At 44.8% G+C, this 21,826-nt stretch overlaps 1 protein-coding gene across 1 annotated transcript; it reads left to right on the top strand.

The window, feature by feature from the left end:
* Positions 1–13,740: 13,740 nt before the first annotated feature.
* LOC105827584 (beta-defensin 121-like) lies at positions 13,741–15,155 on the top strand. The gene is made up of 2 exons (XM_012665787.1): positions 13,741–13,912; positions 14,917–15,155. The coding sequence occupies exons 1-2, from the start codon at positions 13,855–13,857 to the stop codon at positions 15,087–15,089; spliced, it is 231 nt and encodes a 76-aa protein (XP_012521241.1). The 5' UTR covers positions 13,741–13,854; the 3' UTR covers positions 15,090–15,155.
* Positions 15,156–21,826: the final 6,671 nt, after the last annotated feature.

Genomic DNA, 21,826 nt, shown 5'->3' on the forward strand with positions numbered 1-21,826 from the left:
GAACCCGTGAAACTGCTTTTGTTAACTAACAAAAGAACAAAGTGCTGAGAAACCCTCTTTTCTTCAGTCACGACTGTCAGAAACTTTGTATTTGAAACCATATCAGCAAGAATGGAACATTATGTTCTTCCCTGGGAAATGAGTCTTTTAATACAGAAAAGCAGTCCTGATTTCAGAGCCAGGTGCAAAGTGTCAGATAAGGGGTTTTGGGGATACGAAATTTCACGTCTCTCTTAATTTTGTACTTTCCACCGAAGTGAGACCTTGAATCTATTTCTCAGCCTGCGCCTAATGTTAACCCCTTATGCACTGCCCTGGGCCCTGCCGTGCCTTGAAGTCTATCAAACACTGCTTCATTTACACTGTACTTCAGTCTGCCCTTCCCCTTAATTTATAGTAACCCTATTTGTTTCTTCATTTGCTCAGGGAAATTGCTAGCTTTTTACAGGAATTCTTATCTCCAGCATGGATATAGACTATCATGGTGCCACCTGCAAGGGGATGAGAAATGGCTGAGGGAAGTGGCTGAACATCTCTCTCCTATAGCAGAAAATAGATCCAGAAGGTCCCCAAGTTCCCGTGTCTCTGAGATATAGGAAAACCAGTGACAAAATGCAGAAGGCAGTAAGGGAAGGTGTGAATAGCCTTAATCCAGGAACCAGATGGAAGATTTGGTTGAGATGAAGGGCTGAGTCAGTGGGGCCCTCAACACGGCCAAGAGATTTCATCAGCCATGGGGTCCAGTAGCAAAAGGACAGTTCGGGTCACACCCAGTGAGGGATATTATCCCAGAAGTCAATGAGGGCCAGCACAGGGCCCTACCCTACCTCCTCATGTTCCTGCCCCAGGGCCTTTGCTCTTGCTGTTCCCTCCAGCTTGGATGTTCTTCCCTATAAATCCGCATGGCTCACCCCTTATGCTCCCTCAGGTCACAGTGAGCCAAGTCTTGAGCACCCCCTTAAAAATGGCAAATCATCTCCCCCTGGCACTCGCTGTCCTCCTTCCTGCCTGTTCTTCTCGTTCTATTCATCAGCATCATGTAGCAGACGTTTCACTTATTTTTACAATTCTCTGGATCCTCTAGTAGAATGTAAGCTCCAAGAGGACAGAGATCTTGCTCATCTTGTTTTGTTCTGTTTTGTTCACTGCCCTGCCTCCAGCACCTATCACAGTGTCTGGAACATGAAATCGATCCGACCGTATTGACTGAATGAACAAATTAATTAACTGACGACGTATCGACTCACTTTCCCCTAAACCCAGTTGCTTTCCTGGGAAGGAGAAGGGGGGATGGAAGAAAGGAGACATGCTGAAAGACTGAATATTTAGTCAAAAGAGACTGAATTAACTTGGAAATTGTTTTAAACCAGAAAAGACAAATATTTAACCGCTGAGTTTTTTTTTTTTTTGAGACAGAGTCTTGCTCTGTTGCCCGGGCTAGAGTGCCGTGGCGTCAGCCTAGCTCACAGCAACCTCAAACTCCTGGGCTCAAGGGATCCTCCTGCCTCAGCCTCCCGAGTAGCTGGGACTACAGGCATGCACCACCATGCCCGGCTAATTTTTTCTATATATATATTTTTAGTTGTCCAGATCATTTCTTTCTACTTTTTAGTAGAGACAGGGTCTTGCTCTTCCTCAGGCTGGTCTCGAACTCCTGACCTTGAGTGATCCGCCCGCCTTGGCCTCCCAGAGTGCTAGGATTACAGACGTGAGCCACCGCGCCCGGCCTAACTGCTGAGTTTTGGCACAGTCCCTATGTGGCTTCTCCTGCCCCTCCCTCTACCAACTCTCCCACCATCATGATGGAAGTTCCTGGGAAAGTTCGGATGAGTTACAGAAAATTATAGAAACTACATTTTTTTTTTTTGCACACCAAAATTTCAGTGTGTCTGGTGTCTTTCCCTTACCCAGATCTTACTACACATTTGATGTTGTCATAGCAGTTGAGAAATAAGGAAATTGACACTCTGAGCAATTGAGCTGCTTGTTGGGGGTCACCGAGTTAGGAAATGGGGGGTCAGGTTCTAACTGGGTTCTGGGTTTTCCTTTCTGCCCCAGGTGAATGGTGTTTCGGGGCCACAGGCAGACCCCAGGACTGAGGCCAGCTAGTTTAGGAAATTCACACTTTCCGACTCTGTGGAAAGGTTAGTTAACAGCCTTGGGGCAGGCAGAAGCTTCTGCCAGATGAGCCGGAGGGAGCAGGTAGCTCAAGCTGGAGTTGGTGGGATGGGCAGATCTGACCAGGGCCCTTCTCTGCTTAAGCCTTCCCGCGGTTGCCTCTCCTGGCGTTCAAGGTCCAGACCTGGACTTTGTATGCTTCGGCTTTACCCCTTGCTGCGCCCTAACCCACTCCTCCGTTTTGTGCCCCTTCCCTGAAGGTGCCATGCTTTCTCCCATGTCTGGACCTTTGCATGAGCTGACCTCTGTGCCTGGGACACCCTTCCTGCTTCCACCTCTTCTCCTTGACTTTCTACTTTCTGCTCACTTCTCAGGGCTCGGGATATCCCTCCAGGAGAACTTGGTGTATCCCTCCAGGAGGACTCTCCCGACTCTCAGGCTGGGCTAGTCCCTCCCATGTGCACCAGCCCCCTGGCTTTCCTCTGTCACGGCGATGTCACCCTGGGTTGTAAGTGCTGTTTAACTGTCCCTCCCAGAGAGCTCCCCCAGGGCCATGTCATTTATCTCCGTGGTCCTAGCTCCCAACACAGAGTCTGGAACAGAGGCAGCAACAGTAAACATGAGCTTTTCTCTCCCACTAAGGTGGCTACGATCTTTACAAAGCCTAGATCATTCCGGAGACTCTTCTGCAAAAGCGCCACTATTGCCTGTCCTCTTTCCTTCTTCCCTTGCCCACCTCCTCCACTCTTCCTCACACTCCAGGCCACCTGCACTTCTCGCTGGAACTGAGCAGGGGAGGAGGGATGGAGTGTCTGAGCGAGAAGCTTTGCATGTTGGCACCTAACATCTGGCACCTGCTGCTGGTGAGGGCGCCTCCTAAACGTGGCTCCGAATGGTGACCCGCAGCCCGCCCTGCTGCCCTTGGGGTTCCCTGACCAGGCCTCAGTCTCCAAACCCTGCCCCTTCCCTGGGGAGGTGCAGGTTACCTGGAGTGAGCTGGGACAAGAGCAGCAGCGCAGCCAAAGTCAGCAAAAGGAGCTTCATGGCTGGAGACCGCTCAAGGTGAAGCCGCAAGTCCGCAAGTCGGATGCGACGATGGCAGAGCTAATGGGAGGTGGGGGAGTGCCCGGCCCTGGCTCGCACTCCCTCCGATCAACCACGGCGCACACGCCGCGCTCAGCCCACTGCAGCCCCCACGCCCCGGTCCACAGTGTGCGGCCCACACGCCCGAGCTGACACGCCTGCTCTGGTCCTGTGGGTCGGTGGGGAGGGGTGAGCCAACAAGGTCCAAGGTCCGAGCCTTGGTCTGTCCTTCCACCCAGCCCTCAGCCAGCCGAACCAAGGCACCGCGAGGGGGCGCCACAAACACCGACTCCAGAACGGCGGGGACACCGCGGAGACAGTGCCAGAGCAGTGTTTTATAGCATAAATACAGGCAGGTGGGCAGAAATGGGGTTCCAGACAGAGGAATGTCGGGACAACGGTTCATGTTGACATGAAAAATATGACGTAACTGGAGCCAAACTGGGAGGAAAATGGCAGTAAGAGATGCCGCTGCAAGCACTCGGCTGTCCGTGCCCCCGCCGGTTCTGACCACGCAGGGTACTGTACCCACGGGGTCACCCTTCTGGCACCAGGCTGTGCCCCTTCCTCGGAGATCCACCAACCAACCATTCAGCGTCCCTCCTCTGCACTCAAGGTTTGAAAACTCATTCTCTTTTCCTTTTTTATTTCCCTTAACCCTCGAGGGTGGTGGCTGCATCCTGTAGTTACTAACATCTGTTTCCTCAGGGACCTTTTTTTGTTCTTTCAGCCTTCCAAGAGTGTGTACCAATTCCCTCTATTAATTACCCTCTGTTTCGAATACTTATGAGGCGTCTGTTTCCTGACGGGACCCTGCCTGATTCAGAGGTGAGGGGTATAAAAGCACACATAGGGGTATACAAGGCAAAAATAACAGTGAAAACCATCTCTGTAGGGGCAGAAAACCTATCGCATGGAGTTGGAAACTGAAAGGTAAGTGAACCAGTGAAGTCAGCAAGTCTAAATAACTCTTTCTGAAACCTTTACAGTGAAGCAAGGAAGAAACACCATCTAGGAAGGGACTCGGTGCCCAAACCTAGAAATCCGCCATTGTCCTGTTCTTCAATCCTGTTATGGAGGCTCATTTTTTTCCAAACAGATATTAGTTAAGACTCAATCAGCTCGGACTTGGGAGGAGGGGGGGCAAGGGTATCATACGTAACCTAATCATCTGTACCCTCATAATATGCTGGGAAAAAAGACTCAATCAAGGAAGCAGAACTCCTATCAGTATTATGGAATAAAGAATTTAACGTAAGAATTAGGTACTATTCAATTTTGGGACAGCGAAGACCTGCAAAAGATCGGAGAAAAGTCACTAGCCAGCCCCTGTATGGGTGAAGGCACCCAGGAAGCCAAGCATGTCCAGGCTGTAGTGGGACTGCAGGGAGTGGTGGGAGGGAGGGAGGGAGTGGTGCCGAAATCAGTGGAAGATTATTGGCTCTTCAAGGCTACTGCCTGTTTGTTGAGTTCATAGAGAAATGTTGAGTGGTGAAGCTGGGCCCTGGGGTCCCTTTGGTCACCAGGGCTGGCAGTCCAGAAGAAGAGCTGATGTGGAACAGGGGATGGAAAGGACAGCCCCAAACCTTCAGACACCCCTGCATCTCTTCCCCATCCCCTCTAACCCATGACACCTTCAGAACACAAAGGCTGATGCTTCACTTCTACCTCCCACACCTCATGAAATTAAAAAAAAGTTTGTGGCAAACTCTAACTCAATTCCATACAGGGAAGGGAGGTGAGAAATGTAATATTATCCCAGTTTGGGTTGTTTGAATACCTGCCAGGCTATACTACAAAACACCACAAAATGCAGTTTTCTAAACTGGGGCCTAGGGGATGGGTGGTGGGGGTGGGTAGTATTTACATTCTCTCCTAGGAAGAATGTGTCTGTTGGATTCTTTTCTCTCTAAAAGAAGAGATTTTCCCCTCACTGCCTAAAATGCCTGGATATATAGAGGATTTTTGTATTGGGGGTGGAGAGGCAGAGTTGAAACTATTCAGTGACCTAGTCCTTTTCGAGTCTCTACTTGCATCCTCTTGCTAAAGTCCCGTTGGCCTAAGCAAGTCACAAGGCCAGCCCAAATTTAAAGGGTGGGGAAATAGACTCCAACTCTTGATATGGAGGAGCTACAAAATATGGTGGACACCTTTGCAATCTGTTACAGAAGGTGCAAAAAACGTCTTACTTTTAGCTGATAAAATACATGTGTAGAGTCAGAAGAATATGCACAACTATTCTAAACCTCAGCATCAAGCTTTCTACTGCAAATCAGATGGTGCTTATTGGCTGGGAATTCAATGGTGAAATTCCAGTGGATAGACGATGGCTGCTATGGGCTGAATGTTTGTGTTCTCCCTGCCCTCCAAATTCATGTTAAAGCCCTAATCCCTAATGTGATCATATTAGGAGGTAGGGGCTTTGGGAATGAATTAGGTTCAAATGAGGTCATGAGGATGGACCCTCCACAATGGGATTAGTGCCCTTATGAGAAGAGGAAGAGACATCAGAGCATCCTCTCCCTGTTATGTGAGGAAAATAAGAAGGTGACCATCTGCAAACCAGAAAGAGGGCCCTCATCAGACACCAAATCTGTCAGCACCTTGATCTTGGATGTCCCAGGCTCCAGAACTGTGAGAGATAAATGTTTATTGTTTAAGCTACCCTTTCTGTGGTATTTTGTTATAGCAGCTTGAGCTAAGAAAATGTCTTTTTCTCAATAGTTCCAGCAAAAGTTTCAATATTTGACAAATTCCCATATTTGAACTCACACTGAGATTCTAATTAGCTGCACCTGTTCATGTATCCACTGGGTCGTGCGTCCACTTTTGAAGCCGGGGAGATGAGGCCAGCCTCACCTGAACTCCATGAGTTGGAAATGAGAGGATAGTTCCCCAAAGGAGAATGAAGGGGCTGATCCTAGAAGAGGGTGGAATAAATACTGGGTGAGCAAGGAAAGCAGGTGGCCACTACAGTTTCTAGAAACAGAATTTCTGGATTGCAGAGTGTGCATATATTAAGGCTTTTGATGTTGCTGACTTTCTTTCAAAAAGTTTGCACCAACTTACACTTCTATAAGCAGAGTATGGAAATGTTATTTTCTTGATTCTATGAAATTCTGGGATTATCTTTATAAAAAAGAGCTTCTTGCCAATTTGATAGGTGAAGAATGGTAGTTTGATGTCTCTTTAATTTTTTTTTAAATTCCTGGTGAGATTTGGCCCTTTGATTCCTAATGAGATGGACAGGTTGTGGTGTCTGGGATATGTCCAGACCTACACAGGTAGAACAGGGTCTTCTCTGTTCTCTCATCAGTATCTAATGGACCCCATGTCCAAAACACCCTGGTGTGATGAGACCCATTCAAGGGTTCTTGGGAGAATATTAAGCCTTTATAACCAGAACAAATTTTTGTGCTTTGACTATACAAGGAGCAAGCCCAAAAAATGACTGTGGTTTGCAAGGACCATATAGCACATTGGGTGTAGGTATCAACGGAGGAGTATGTAAAGAGAATTGGAGTCTGATGAGGGCAGCCCAAGGATCCTTAGGTGTAAACCTAATTAGCATGACCCGTGTTGGCCCGTGTTGTGGATGAAAAACTAGAGTTCTGCAGCATTCCATTTTCTGCGCCTTTTCAGCACCCAGAGAACCACAGTAAATGAGTATTCTGTTGATCTCTACAGCTCATTTGCTCCAATCTGCTTTTTGGTGAGAATGAAGCTCAGAGAGGGGAAGTGACTCTCTCAAGGTCACACTGCCACTAAGCGGAACAGCCAAGATAAAGAGCTAAATATTTTCAACTCTGGCCTCTTTCACTCTCAATGCCAAAGTCCTTCCTGAAACTGAGCATTTTGGACAGCAGTAGGGCCTCTTAGACAGGAAATAATCTAACAGACACATTCTCCCTAAGATCTTCTTTACTCCTCAGCTTCCAAATTGCAAAACTGTTTGAAAAAAGGAGTTTGCTTAATTTGCATTAGAACCATGATAATGGTGGATGTCTAGACCAGATAATGTAGGGCATTGTAGGGTGTAGTACAGATTGTGGATTGTTTTCTAGGTGTGATGTGGAGTCTTGGAGGATTTTTAAGCTGGGTTCTAACAAGGGCTGACATACATTTTAAAAGTATCCCTCTGGCTATTGTGTAATTTATTCTTGCTGGTCCCTAAAAGGTGAAGTGGACAAAGGGAGGCGTGTTAGCTCAGGTGTGTGGGGTCCACACTGGGTGTGGGGGTGTTGGGATGGTGACCGAGCATGAGGAAGGCAGGCTGTCCCAGGGCAGACTGTGGGCAGCTGGGCGCACATGTAAGCAACACACTTCCCGGTTGATTACACGGAGCAGAGAGTCCAGAGCTCTCGCCCATTTCCTGTCACTTTGCCAGACCTGAGACTGCTCTGTGGGCTACTTGAAGTCATGAAGCCTTTTTTGCTAACTTTGGCTGTGCTGTTGCTCTTGTCCCAGGTCATTCAAGGTAACTTAGACCTTTTCAGAGGAGGGGCCAGAGGCGGAGAGTGGGTCTTGGTCAGAGCATTCCAGGGTGCCCTGGGAAGCTGGGCTGACAGGTAGCAATGTGAAATGCCACTCACCTGGAGGGAAGAGGGAAGAGCCCACAGATCCTGGGTTAGAACCTGCCTCACCATTTGTGAGTTCTGTGATCCCCCAGCAAACCACTTAGTTCCTAAGAGTTTCAATTTACTCATTTCTCAATTTGAAATAATAAATTGGTGAGGACGGGGGTTCAACATTGAGGGGTCAACGTTGAACACACTGAAATTTTGATGTGGAACAAATGTAGCTTCTTTATGCTACATTTCTAATTCGTTTGAATGTTCCCAGGAACATCCATCCTGCTGGTAGGAAAGAGTTGGAAAGAGCACAGGGGGTGTATATAAACTCAGAAGACAATTATATTCATCTTTTCTGGTTTAAAACAGCCTCTCAGATTAACTCATTTTGCTTTGGGTAAATGTTTAGTTTTTCAATGTTTCTACTTTCATCCCACACTCCCTTCTCCTTCCTGTGTTGGATTTAGGGGATAATGGACGTGTCATTACTTAAATTAAATAATTATTCATTCAATAAGTATTGTTGAGTAGATTCCATGTGCCAGACACTGTGCAAGGTGCTAGAGATAGGACGCTGAATCAACCAACCAACCAACCAACTAACCAGGTAAACAAGCAAATTCCCCATCCTCTTGGAGCTTACAAGTCTATTGGGCAGGACATGAGCAGAGTAAACAGGGTGGGTTTGCAATTTTAAAAGCAGTGTTAAGGGAATGCCTCACTGAGAAAGTGACATCGAACAAAGACTTGAAGGAAGTGAGGGGGTGAGCCATGTACATATGCTGGGAAGAGCATTCATTTATTAGCTGAACTACTTCTCAAAGAGATACTTCCCATCCATCCACTATTTGGTTACCTTGGGGTTCAGAGAGGAAAGGCAGGATATATGCTTGACTTTTTCTTTGCTTATCGGTTAGTGAGATAATGAATTAGTTTTCTATCCACCTCAGAGGTTGAGCAATAAGTTTTACTTAAATATTATTTATGTATTTATTTAATTTTTAGAGATGGGATCTTACTATGTTGCCCAGGCTGGACTTGAACTTCTGGGTTCAGGTGATCCTCCTGCCTCAGCCTCTTGAGAATATTATTTACTTTAAGTTCCTGGTTCTAAGCCATGAGTTCAAGCTATTGCAATTATTATCCTTATTGAAGTACAAATTGTCCTATTCTTGGCCTGTGGGAGCCTCTTCAATTTGGCTCATAAGTCTTCTTGATATATCTCTATTAATTTTTGATAGCTTCCTGGGTATCTGGTATGACAGAAAGTTTTTAGGCTCATCTTGTAATTTCTTGTGCAAGAACTGGAGTCAGCCATATCTTCAAGAAGCCCTAGTTTATTTTATTTTAGTGGCAGATAGCATCTTAAGACTACAATATGAATGATAAGGATACTAATTTCTACTGGTTTTGATTTGCATTTCTCTGATGATTAGTGATGTTGAGAATTTTTTCATATACCTGTTGGCCATTTGTATGTCTTCTTTTGAGAAATGTCTATTCATATCCTTTGCCCCCCTTTTAAGGGGATTATTTCCCTTTTTTAAATTGTTGAGCTGTTTGAGTTCCTCATATAATCTGCATATTAGTCCCTTATTGGACGAATTGTTTGCAAATATTTTCTCATTCAACAGGTTGTCTCTTCATTCTGTTGATCGTTTCCTTTGCTGTACAGAAGCATTTTAGTTTAATATAGTCCCACTTGTCTATTTTTATTGTAATTGTTTGTGCTTTTGTGGTCTTAGCCATGAAATTTTTGGCTAGACTGATGTCTTGAGGTGCTTTCCTTATTGTTTTTCTAATAATTTTATAGTTTCAGGTCTTATGTTTAAGTCTTAAATCCATCTTGTGTTGATTTTTGTATATGGGGAGAGATAGGGGTCTAGTTTCATTATTTTGCATATGGATATCCAATTTTCCCAGTACCATTTATTGAAGATGGTGTCCTTTCCCTAATGGTCTTGGTGCCTTTATCAAAAATCAGTTGGCTGTAAATCTGTAAATTTATTTCTGGACCCTCTGTTCTGTTCCATTGGTCTACATGTCTGTTTTTATACCAATACCTTGCTATTTTGGTTACTATAGCCTTGTGATATATTTTGAAATTGGGAAGTGTGATGCCTCCAGTTTTGTTCTTTTGATTTTTTACTCTTTTTCTTCTTTATTTTTGTTTGGCTGGATTATTTTAAAAGACCTGTCTTCAAGTCTGAGATTCTTTCTTTTGCATGATCTATTGTTGAAACTTTCAAATGTATTTTGTATTTCATTTAATAAATTCTTCAGTTCCAGAATTTCTGTTTGATTCTTTAAAAAAATCTATCTCTGTGGTAAATTTCTCATTCATATCCTGAATCATTTTTCTGATTTCTTTGTATCATTTTTCAGAATTCTCTTGTATCTCTTTGAGCTTCTTTAAAATCAGTATTTTGAATTCTTTACCTGGGATTTCATGTATTTCTTTTTGATAGGGATCTATTGCTGGAGAATTATTGTGTTCTTTTGGAGGTGTCATATTTCCTTGCTTTTTCATATTTCTTGTGTCCTTACATTGATATCTGTGCATCTGGTGTAACAGTCACCACTTCTGATTTTTTTGAATTTGTTTTCATAGGTGACGGTTGGTTAGGTTGTGGGTTCCAACAGTCCATGGTTTTAAGAGAGAACATTCATGAAGGGCTGTGGTTGGGATGGAGTGTCAAGAGAGAATGTCAGACTTGATCACTACCCTAAATATCTAGAGGTGACTCCTCCTTTTTCTATGGCCCCCTTTTTCTGTCTGGCATTCTGTTAGTCTTCTTAATCCAGGACCTGTTTCCCTTCTTGACTGATATTGACTGTCTTCTTTTTTCTCTTTGTATTAGGCAGCACCGAGACATGTTGGAATCTTCGTGGCTCCTGCCGTGACAAATGCATCGGTAATGAAAGGGTCTATGTTCTCTGCATGAGTGGTAAACTGTGCTGCGTGAAGCCCAAGGACAAGTCACGCATAGTCACTGAAATGAATTAGTGAAGTCCAGGGCCACAAAAATGAAGATAAACTTGCCCTGAGTCTGACCTTAGTAGATTCCTGAGCTTTATTAAAATACCTTTGGCTGCCTTCTGCACTTGTCTCTTACTATATCTAATTAAGCTCAAACAGAAGAGGTGCGGATAAGGAAGGATTGATATATACAGGAGCGGAAACTGGACCTACTGTGTGCTAGGTGTGCTGTATCCTTTTCCTTTTTTAAAGAAGGAAATTTCATCTATTCCTTTAACAAAATTTTTTACATCTTTATTGAGGTCTAACTCACACAAATTGTATATATTTAAGGTGTACAATGTGATGATTTGATACACATATTCATTGTGAGATGATTACCACAACTGAGTTAATTAACACGTCCATCATTTCACATAATTATCATTTTTTTTTTTACCATCGTGGTGAGAACACTTAAGATCTACTCTCTTAGTAAATTTCAAGTGTACAATACAGTATTGTTAATTGTAGTCACTGCTGTGGTTTGAATGTTTTTATTCCCTCCAAAACTCATGTTGAAACTTCATGCCCGGTGCAACAGTATTAAGAGGTGTGGCCTTTAGGAGGTGATTGAGTCGTGAGCACTCCAACCTCATGAATGGGATTGGGTGTCCTTATAAAAGGGCTTGACAGAAGGAGTTCACCCCTTTTAGTCCCTTTCATCCCTGTGCCCTGTGAGGACACAATGTTCCTCCCCTCTGGAGGATGCAGCAATCGGGAGCCGTCTTGGAAGCGGAGGGACTGGGCTTTTGCCACCCTCGATATTGGACTTCCCAGCCTCCAGAACTATGAGAAATACATTTCTGTTCTTTATAAATTACTCAGCCTCAGACATTTTGTTATAGCAGTACAAGTGAGCCAAGACAGTCACCATGCTGTACATTAGATCTGCAGAACTTATTCATCCTGTAACCAAACGTTTGTACCCTTTGACTGACATCTCCCCATTTCTCCCATCCCCTGTCGCCTGGCAACCACAGTTTTACTCTCTGCTTCTGTGAGTTTGACTTTTTTAGATTCCACATATAAGCGAGATCATGCAGTATTTGTCTTTCTGTGACTGGCTTATTTCATTTCAGATAATGTCCTCCAGGTTCATCCATGTTGTCACAAATGAGATGATTTCCTTGTTTTTTTATGGTTGAATAATATTTCATTGCATGATATACTGTGTTCTCTAGCTATCCATCCATAAGCAGATAATTAGGTCATTTCCACATCTTGGCTATTGTGCATAACACTGCAAAGAACACGGGAGTGAAGATATCTCTTTGACATAGTGATTTTGTTTCCTTTGGTTATAAACCCAGTAGCGGGATTGTTGGAACATAGGGTAATTATATTTTTAATTTTTCTGAGGAAACTCTGTACCATTTTTCATAGTGGCTACACCATTTTACATTCCCATCCAAAGTGTGCAAGGGTTCCAATTTCTCCACATCTTCACCGGCACTTGTCTTTTGTTGTTTTGATAATTCTGGCTTTCTGCATTCTCAACCCATTGTAGGATCATACTTTTGGCCCTCTCGTGGTTGGAGGGGGCCATGTCACTGTGGTAGCCAGTGAGTTTTGAGGTGATTACACTTTACTTCCAAGGTCAGGGCATATAATGGCCGGTTCAAGGCTCTCCAGAGCTCTCTTGTCCTCTGCTGTGGTGATCAGCAACAATCGAGTGGCCATTCCGTCAATCGGGGTTCCACAGTGAGAAGGTGTGGAGCAGTGTCCCCAGCCAACCTGCAATGGGTATGTGGCATGAGTGGCAAATAAACCTTTGTTATTTTAAGCCACCAAGGTGCCTTCTTTCTTTCCTTCTTTTTGGTTACTGCGGCATAAGCTAGTTTATCCTAATATAGTTAGCTATCAGAGGACAGTATCCTATACTGCTCTGTATTCCTGGTGCTCAGGAGGGTAACCTGTACATAATAGGTACTTAATCAAGATTTGATTTATTTAATCAAATAAAGAGGAAAGAGGTCAACATTTCCAAAACTCAGTGGCTTAAAACAGCATTCCTTTATTATGACTTATGTGTCAGAGATAGCTGGGGTTTGGCTGGATTGCTCTGCGTGAGGCTGGAGTGGCTGGGGCAGCTCCGTTTCTCACTGTAGATTTTTGGGAGTGTCTCCACTCCACGTATCTCTCATCCTCCTTGGACCATTGGGGTATCTTATTCTCATGGTTACGGTTACGGCAGAGGCACAAAAAAGCAAGTGAAAACATTCCTCACCTCTTAAAGCTTAGGCTCAGAATTGGCACACTGTCACATCTGTCCCTATATTTTTGGCCAAATTACATGCCAAGACCAAAGTGAAGGGATAGCAAAATACATTCCTCTTAGGATGAAAGCTTGGCAAATGTACGAATTCAAGTAGGGTTAAAGCATTGGGGTCAATAATGCAATCTATCATACCTTATAAGAAAGACCACGATAGTAATAAATGGCTTTTCCTTTGCCACCTTAGGAGGATGGTACTTGTTCCTGTTAAACATGCACTATTGAAAGGAAGGGCTGTGGCTTCCCTGCTCATCCGCTCCATGAATGCTGACACTCTAGTTTCCAATGGTGATGGTCATGCAGCTATCAAAATATTTTCCCCTATTCTGTCCTTCCTTTGGTATCTTTACAATGAACCACTGACATATGGAACATCCTAAGATGTTCTTATTGTTGGAAAGAACCCAAGGCACACAGAAGTATCACTCCTTTTCTGTCTTACTTGGTCTCTCTCTCTCTTTTTTCTTGTTAATCAGAAATGAATGAATAATAACAACATTTTCCTCTTCTCGGCTCCCCGGTTGTGCTATAAAACTCTTCAAAGGCAAGGTTATATCTTCTCTTTATTAGCTTCCCTTCTCCCTCTCCCAGACTCTTCAATCAGTGTGGTTGATTACTTGCCCACCTGTTTGATCTCAAATGACTGTTCCTGTTCTGGTTCACTGATCATGGCTCTACCAAGCTCCTTGAGGCAATAAATACCAGTCTGGACTGCCCAGAATGGAGTCCTCTCCCTGTCTTACCAGTCCAGAAGCCTCCCATCCCTCCCTGAGCTCCCGTCACTCATGAAGCTCCTTCTCCTGGTTTTGACTGTTACCCTGCTCCTGGCTCAGGTCACCCCAGGTAACCAGGATCTCTCCCAAGGGGATGTGAGTCAGGGAGCCTGATGAACGCTCAGAGAACTCTGGGGGCTCTGACAGCTTGGGCTGGGAAGATGGTCTGGCAGGCTCAATGGAGTCCTTTGAATGGTCTCTCTAGTCTAGGGGAAGTTCGAGTTCTCTGGTACCAATTGATCTGTCCTGTGCCCATTACTTGACCTATCTGAACTTCTCTCTGGTTGGCTGTGGAAAAGTTGGACGTGATGACCTGGGGCAAAGAGAGAGACTTGGGTATGGAGTACAGAGGAAATGGGGGCTTTTCCAAAAACATTCCCTGGGAGGATTTGAATCTTGATTTGTTGTCGCCCGTATGAAAATGGTTTCCAAATTTCTGATTGAGGATTCTGATTCCACTTTTTCATGCGACCCCAAATTATCTGGGATATGTCAGGTTGTAGGTTCCCCAGAGCAGCTGTTCCTAATTCCCTTGGGTGGTTAAGGCCAGTGGGAAGTCCCAGGATGTTGTGAAGAAGAAGGCAGTATGGTGTTCCTGAGAGTTTTACAGATGCCCTAGAAGATTCATGGATGTTCAAATGGGTTTATTTGAGATTCCTGTCAACTTTCATTGATATGGCCAGAGAGGGTACCAAAGGGCAAAAGAATATGCTGGCTAATTGATACTGGGCACCTGGATACCTTATAATACGGGAAAGATAAAACCCGGGACAGAGGGGGCAACACTAGCCTCTTCCTAGGAGCTGGCCAATGAGTGGCAGCTGCCCAGAGGGCCCCATGCCACTGAGTGGGGAGGATTTTGGGGGTTGTGACAGTGGACACAGGAAGAGAAAGAATGGACAGTGGTCTAGAATTTCCCCTAGACCTAGGGAATAGCTTGCAAGGGCTTCTTCCCCACAGATCTCCTCACTTCCCTCACTACCCTCTTCTCTTCTGAGCCTTAGCTTCTCCCTTCCCCAGCTCTGTGCCTTCTTTCAAGACTCATCCTGCCCCCTCCTTCCCTTTTGCTTTCAGTCATGAAGTGTTGGGGTAAGTCAGGCAGGTGCAGAACGACGTGTAAACAGAGTGAAGTATTCTACATACTGTGCAAAACTGAGTTTAAGTGCTGTGTGGAGCCCAAGAACGTACGTGTCAAACCAGAATTACCAAACACAGATGGAAGCCTGCGGTCATCTTCTGCAGTCTGACACCTCCCTTCCAACCCTGAGTCTCAACATCACTGGATCCCACAGCCCTATTAAATCATTCCTGGCTTGTTCTCTGTTTCTGTCTGACAGTTCCACCTAGTTACACTTAGAGACAAGTAAATAAGGAAGGGGTGTGTGTGTGTGTGTGTGTTAGGAAGAACGAGTAAGTAGTAATAATCTCAGCCTTGTGCAGAGCTCCTAGCCTGCTGGCCCATAGCTGGTCCCAGAGGATATAAATGAAGGATGTTCATCCTATCCATTTGATCTTGTTTTCTTCTAGACCAGCACTGCCGATAGAACTTTCTGCAAAGATGCAAATGTTCCATGTCTGTGTTGTCCAATATGGCAGCCGCTAGCCACATGTGGCTAATGAGCACTTGAAATGTGTCTAGTGCAACTGAGGAACTGAATTTTAAATTAAATTTATGTAGCTAAATGTGGCTAGTGGTTATTGTACTGAACAGTATGGCTTTAGAGTTTAGAGACATAAGGCTGAGGCAGGGCTGTGGGCTCCGGTCTCTGTGTATTTTAGGGGAGCCAAGGAGGCAAGCGAGAGTCTGTGATGGACACAAGAACCCATTCTTAGCCCACTGCTCCTCTCTACTTTCACACCAAAGGCTTCCCCAATTATGCCTGAGAGTTTTGCACTCCAGGGACTCCCTAATGATGCCTCTTGTAAGCTTTCCTCACTGTGGAGAGAGCTGGTATCAGGCCCTGTGGGAACCCTTGCTTCATCTCTTTCCATCCTCCCTAGTTGGGGCCATGGGACATTGAACCATCCTTTTCCAGGACTGATCCAGAACTGAGACAACAGGGATTTTTTTTACCACTTTCAGTGGTAGAATGATGTCTACTCCTGAGAAACCAACTCCTTTGCTTGTCCACATTCCATCTCCCCTCCCCTACTCGAGGACTTGACCTGCAACTATTCTCTTCATTCTCCCTTTCTCTGCTGGACCGTTTCTGTCATACAAAGATACTCTAGCACCTCTTATCTTAAAACAAAACATCCCTTAATCCCATATTCCTGTCTGAACAATGCCCCATTTCTTTGTAGTTCTTAAAAAAAAACTTTTCAAAACATTGTCTTCCTTCACTTTATCTGTTTTTAATTTCTTATTCACTTTTCAACTCAAGTCAATTGGCTTTGACCCTGCCATTTAAAACTTCTCTGTAGTAAAGATCCTCAATTATCCATAATGTCTGAACCTTATAGAGGCACCCCTATTTTCCTCTTATTGACCTCTGAGCAAGTATGTGACATAGGGACTGAGACTTCCTCATTGAAATGCTTCCTTCTCTTGAATTGTTAAATACAAGACTCTCCTGGTTGTCCTCTGATCGCCTGGGCCATTCCTTTCCAGACTTCTCTCCTGACTCCTTCTTCCCTCCCCAAATGCTGGGACTTATTTCTAGGCCCTTTTCTCTCTTTTCTCCACTCTTTTTCACTAGGTACTTTGAATACCTTCTATGCACTGATCACTCCCAGGTCATTTATCCAATCCTAAACTTTCTATAACCTCTAGACTTGTCAATGCTCTGTCTAACACCAAACGATGGCTTCCCACTTCACTGAGAATAAAATCCGGACTCCTCACCATGGACCGGGAGGCCTTTTCCGACCAGGCCTTGCTTACTTCTCTGGCCTCCTCCTGTTACACTCAGGTCACCCTGGCTTCCTTTCTGTTCCTTCATGTCCACAAGCTCTTTCCTGCCTCAGGGCCTTGCTGCATGCCATTCCCTGTGCCTCTGATGTTTGTGTGATTGTTTTTGTCCCATCCTCCAGGTCTTAATTTAAATATCATCCTTAACTATCATATCTAGCAAAGTCCTTTATATCACTCTGCCAATTTATTTCTTGGTACTTCTCAAAAGTCAGTAATTATTTTGTTTGTTTACTTGTTTCTTATCTGTCTGCCCAAGAGAATTTGCATTTCATGATAGCAGGGTCCTTGTTGGTTTCACTCACCACTCTATCCTTGGTGCCTGGTACGCGGGCAGGAACACTATAGGTATTTGCTACCCATATGACTAGAGGAACTCCAAGAATGGTCACTTTCCCACTCACACAGGTCTTCCCTCCTAAGTTCTCATGTTGTACCATTGTCTGAGAGTCAAGATGTTTTATTTTACCCTCCATGGTTTAGTTAAAGCTCCTCTTTCCTTGATATGGATGTTCTGAGGAAAGAAGGGTACAGAGTGAATTTAGGGGCCTTCCTGAAGGAAGGGAGTCTAATATATCCAAGGGCTTCTTTTTAAGATTCAAAATTAGGAGGATTTTAAAAAAATGTGGCTTCAAATGACTCTGATAAAGACCTTGAGGTTGAACATGGTGATAATCCTCCTAAAAAAGTTTTCCATAATGAAAAGAGCTGGCCCCAGCTTGTGGTTAGGTGGGTAGGAGCTGGGAATGAGTACCCCTGGGCTAGAAGGTATTTATTCTGGAACTGGTTTCTGATGAACATTAGAATCAAAAGGAAAAGACTTTCCCCAATCTGGGCATTAAGGGATTTGAGTACCTTATAGGATACATCTAGCAATGGGGGTGGGTGGGAAACATGGGGTGGAAAATACTGTTTGCACCCAAACTGGAGTTATCTAAATTCTGGTTACATTTACAGTAAGACCTTGTTCTATATTTTGAATCCACGAAGATCTGTCTCAATATCAGCAGTCGTTCAAGAACTTGACAGCAGCTCTCTACTGACTTGAAACTTAAGACGATGGATGCTCTTCTCTTGCCTTCGAGGTCTGTTGATTCTTCCTCTGCAATATTTTCGTGCAAACCTCACTTTCCTCACTATTTTCAGGGCTGCACTCTCAGCTCAGTCCCTCGTTAGCATCCTCCCTCCTCCTTCTCATGGTCCAGGCCTCTACCCTGAATTTTGCTGCTCTTTCTCTGATCTCCCAGCCAGGCCCACACCCTGGCACCCAGTCTCACAAGGGTTCTCTACTGAATATAGCAACACTCCCTAAACATATTTGAAGATGAAATGCCTAAATTTATTATTGAATGTAATGTTAGAGTTCATCAGAGAGCAAACAAAACATAAAGGACATTTCTTGGAAGGATAACATGTAGCTCATAGAATTGACTGGAAGTCTAGACAACTGGGCTTGGAAGCACCAAGGGAGAGTGGGCAGCAGAAACAGCCTGCCAAGATCCTACCACGAGCATGGCCGCCAGGGCACTGGGCGTCAGTATCACACCTGGACTCTTCCCACCGCTGCTGCCACTATGCGAATATTTTCTCCATCTTCCTTATGGCTGGGATTTAGTCCTTTAAGATTCAAAGCCCTTTGTTGGAGCATCTAGTTGGCTGAGCCTGGGTCATGCACCTGTCTGCTAACTCTAAGGTGGCATGAAAGAATATTTGCCTTTTGTGCTTTCTGCAGAGGGAGGTCAGCCCTCCTTTCCACCAAGACTCAAAGAATAGAGAATAACTCCCAGATGGAAAGGGGCTCAGATGCTCAGTGTCCAAAGATTCAGCAAGTAACAACTACCAGGGAATATTTCCCCCATTACTATACCTGGAATGTTTTCCCTTCCATTATAACCTTTCTGATTGCCAGGGCCAGGACTAGGGTGAGGAGAGGGTGGTGCTTAGCGTGCAACCCACAAGGAGGCACTCACTCTCAGAATCGTGCAAATGCTTCCTTAAATGTCACCCCTTAGTACATGGCTCACCTCATGCTGGACCCAGCCCTGCCAAGTGCATCCGCATGTCTACTTTGCAGCACCCAGTACACCTGTTCTTGACATTTGTTCAGCGTCTGTCTTCATGATAGACTATACTTTCTGTGAAGACAGAGAGCACGGCTGATTTATTTTCTGTACCCAGAACACAGTCTGGCACAAATTGGGAATTCAACCAACATTAGTTGAGCAATGAACCAACTTAATGAGATATACATTTAGTTTAAAATAGACAGCAGAAATGGCCTCACAGTAAAATTTCTTCTGTCTGGTATAGATTCCCATTGGAATAGTATAAGTGTTTGATATTCAATAACCACAGACTGATACTAAAATACATATTGAAATTATAAGACAAGACACTTAACGTGGATGTGTGGTGGTCACATCCGTCGCTGTGATGGTCACTGGCTAACACTTCCATTATTTATTTATTTATTTTTTGAGACAGAGTCTCACTCTGTTGCCCGGGCTAGAGTGCCATGGCGTCAGCCTAGCTCACAGCAACTTCAAATTCCTGGGCTCAAGTGATCCTCCTGCCTCAGCCTCCCAAGTAGCTGTGACTATAGGCATGGGCCACCATGCCTGACTAATTTATTCTATATATTTTTAGTTGTCCAGCTAATTTCTTTCTATTTTTAGTAGAGACGGGGTCTCGCTCTTGCTCAGGCTGGTCTCGAACTCCTGAGCTCAAACAATCCACCCGCCTCGGCCTCCCAGAGTGCTAGGATTACAGTCATGAGCCACTGCACCCGGCCTAACACTTCCATTATTAATGAGTCTATTGAACGGTGTGCTTTGGTAAATCAGGTGACATTTTCTTTCACTGTCTTGTGCTCTTGTCCTAAAACCAAAATTATTATGTATTAATGAGATGAACTATATACATGTATTTAGTATTTTTTTAAATAAACATTTCAGCAGGGTGACGTATCAAGAATTTAACGCAATTACCCAATAATTTTTTTCTCATTTTACTTTAGCAGGCATCAGCAAAAAGAGTGACAAGATAATATTTTTCTACCCTGTTTTCAGAAGTGAAGCCAAGACTTTGTGTTCTAAATCCTGGCCTTCCTTTTCTACCGGGAAACTGAGCACATGTATGTGTGTGTGAGTGCGTGTGTATGTGTGTGTTTCAGGAGCTGCCATGCAGACACCCCTTCCCTACCCTCCAATTTTTCTTAGGGAGGCCTAGGTACAAGAGGGGAATTATATTGGATTATTTTAGGAGAAATGAGATGAGAAATTTTTGCTTCAAGGGCAAGAGAGAGGACTGTTGTGGCATTTGGAGGTGTTAAATCTCCCCAGAACTGGGAGAGGAGACAGGTTTGGTTCCATGAGTGTTTGATAAAGCACCCCACGGTAGCAGGTTCAAGGCGACCACTGTAGAGATAGCCACTATGGCTGTGGCCCTGAGAGAAGCAGCAAAGGCCTCGATGGTTGGGCCCGTGGTTGGTGGAGACAGCCATGGTGAAGAGCAATTCTTTAGTTGCCCAGAACTGCCCAATGAACCGCCAATGGAGTTCATCAGCATGTCCTTACCGCGAGGAGCAAGGAAAACAGAGACCGTTAACTGACCGTGAAGTAAGGACTAGACCCTTCCCCATTTCCCAGAGCCACGGAGTCCCAGTGGGATCAAATGGAGGACGGCATGAAACTTTGGTAATAACTGACACTGGTCATCTCACTAACTTCAGCAAGTGGTGTCTTGGAGCTGGATGTGGAATGAACAAGCAAACACAGCATTCCCTGGGGCTTCAGTGTGGCGGAGCATTGGCAGCTGGTATTGGCTATTCGTATTTCAATGCATTGTGGGAGAAATACGCTCACTAGCATCTATTTCTTTCATGGGACACTGCTGGAAAGAGGAGGCAGTTGGGGGTGTGCTGGGGCAGAGGATTTCTCTGGAATCCAGCCCCTCTACCAGAGCCTCTCCACACTTTGACGCAACTTGGCCCTCGCATTCTTTCTCTGAGCCGCAGGCCCTCACCTGGACACTATTCCTGCCTTTCTGGGAAAGGGAGGGGATGGTGTGGGGAAGTAAAAGGAGTCCATAAAAGGCTGGGATTTTATGATTTTCATTTCTTTGACCTCCTTGTGGTACTATTAACCCAACAGAGGTAGGAGTAAATGAGATAAGGTTAACGCGTCTGGCCTCTGTAGGACCTTTGTGGAGAACTTCATAACTGGTAGTTCCCTTCCCTTCCGACGGTGGGGTGCAGGTGGCAGGGGGTGGGTGGCCTTTCAAAGACTTAAAAATGCAACTGCACAGATTTGAGGGAGTGGGTGGTTCCTGGCCTTCAGAACTGGCCAGGCCGGGCTGTACCCGTGTGGGAGGCGCATTACAAAGGCTGAGGCTACAGTTTGTTCCAGGCTTGGCGGATCCCAGGAGTTATCACGCAGCAATCACAGGCCAAGTTGGCTCTCTGACCAAGGCTAACCTCATCCCCATCTTCTGGCCTCGTGTCCCCCAGTGGCTTTGGCCAATGGCCACTTTCTTTAGCCTTGGCCCAGATCTCCTGGCTTCATAGAAGAATCACCATGTAACTGTCCTGTTCCAGAGTCACAGAAGGTAGAGGCCTGAGGGGGACAGAGGGACTCAACTGGATGGAGCTCTAGGCTACGGCATTTGAAGATCTGAGAACAGACACACATGCACAGAGGTGCTAAATACACAAACACACACTGATGCACCGATTACACGTTTACATGCAAACTACATGAAGTATATACATATGTATACATACATATGCAAGTGCTGACATATGTAAAATACTTATAAATAACACATACAAATGAAATATACATAAAACATACAAAATTTGAGCACACACACCTATGCACAAATTTGCACATATACACATAAGCACAAACATAAACCCAGATATCCAAAGGTAAAAGTTTCATAGCAATTAAAGAATCTTTTTCAGGCCTGGCGCGGTGGCTCATGTCTGTAATTCTAGCACTCTGGGAGGCAGAGGCGGGTGGATTGTTTGAGCTCAGGAGTTCGAGACCAGCCTGAGCAAGAGCGAGACCCCGT

The sequence above is a fragment of the Propithecus coquereli genome, unplaced genomic scaffold (genome assembly GCF_000956105.1).
Source record: "Propithecus coquereli isolate 6110/MARCELLA unplaced genomic scaffold, Pcoq_1.0 Scaffold122, whole genome shotgun sequence".
NCBI classification, from domain to species: Eukaryota; Metazoa; Chordata; class Mammalia; order Primates; family Indriidae; genus Propithecus; species Propithecus coquereli.

Excerpts from the sequence above, each read along its gene's own strand:
- LOC105827584 (XM_012665787.1), top strand. The coding sequence starts at position 13,855 with ATGAAGCTCCTTCTCCTGGTTTTGACTGTTACCCTGCTCCTGGCTCAG. Across the intron at positions 13,913-14,916 it reads CCTGGCTCAGGTCACCCCAG|TCATGAAGTGTTGGGGTAAG; the intron begins GTAACCAGGATC and ends TTTTGCTTTCAG.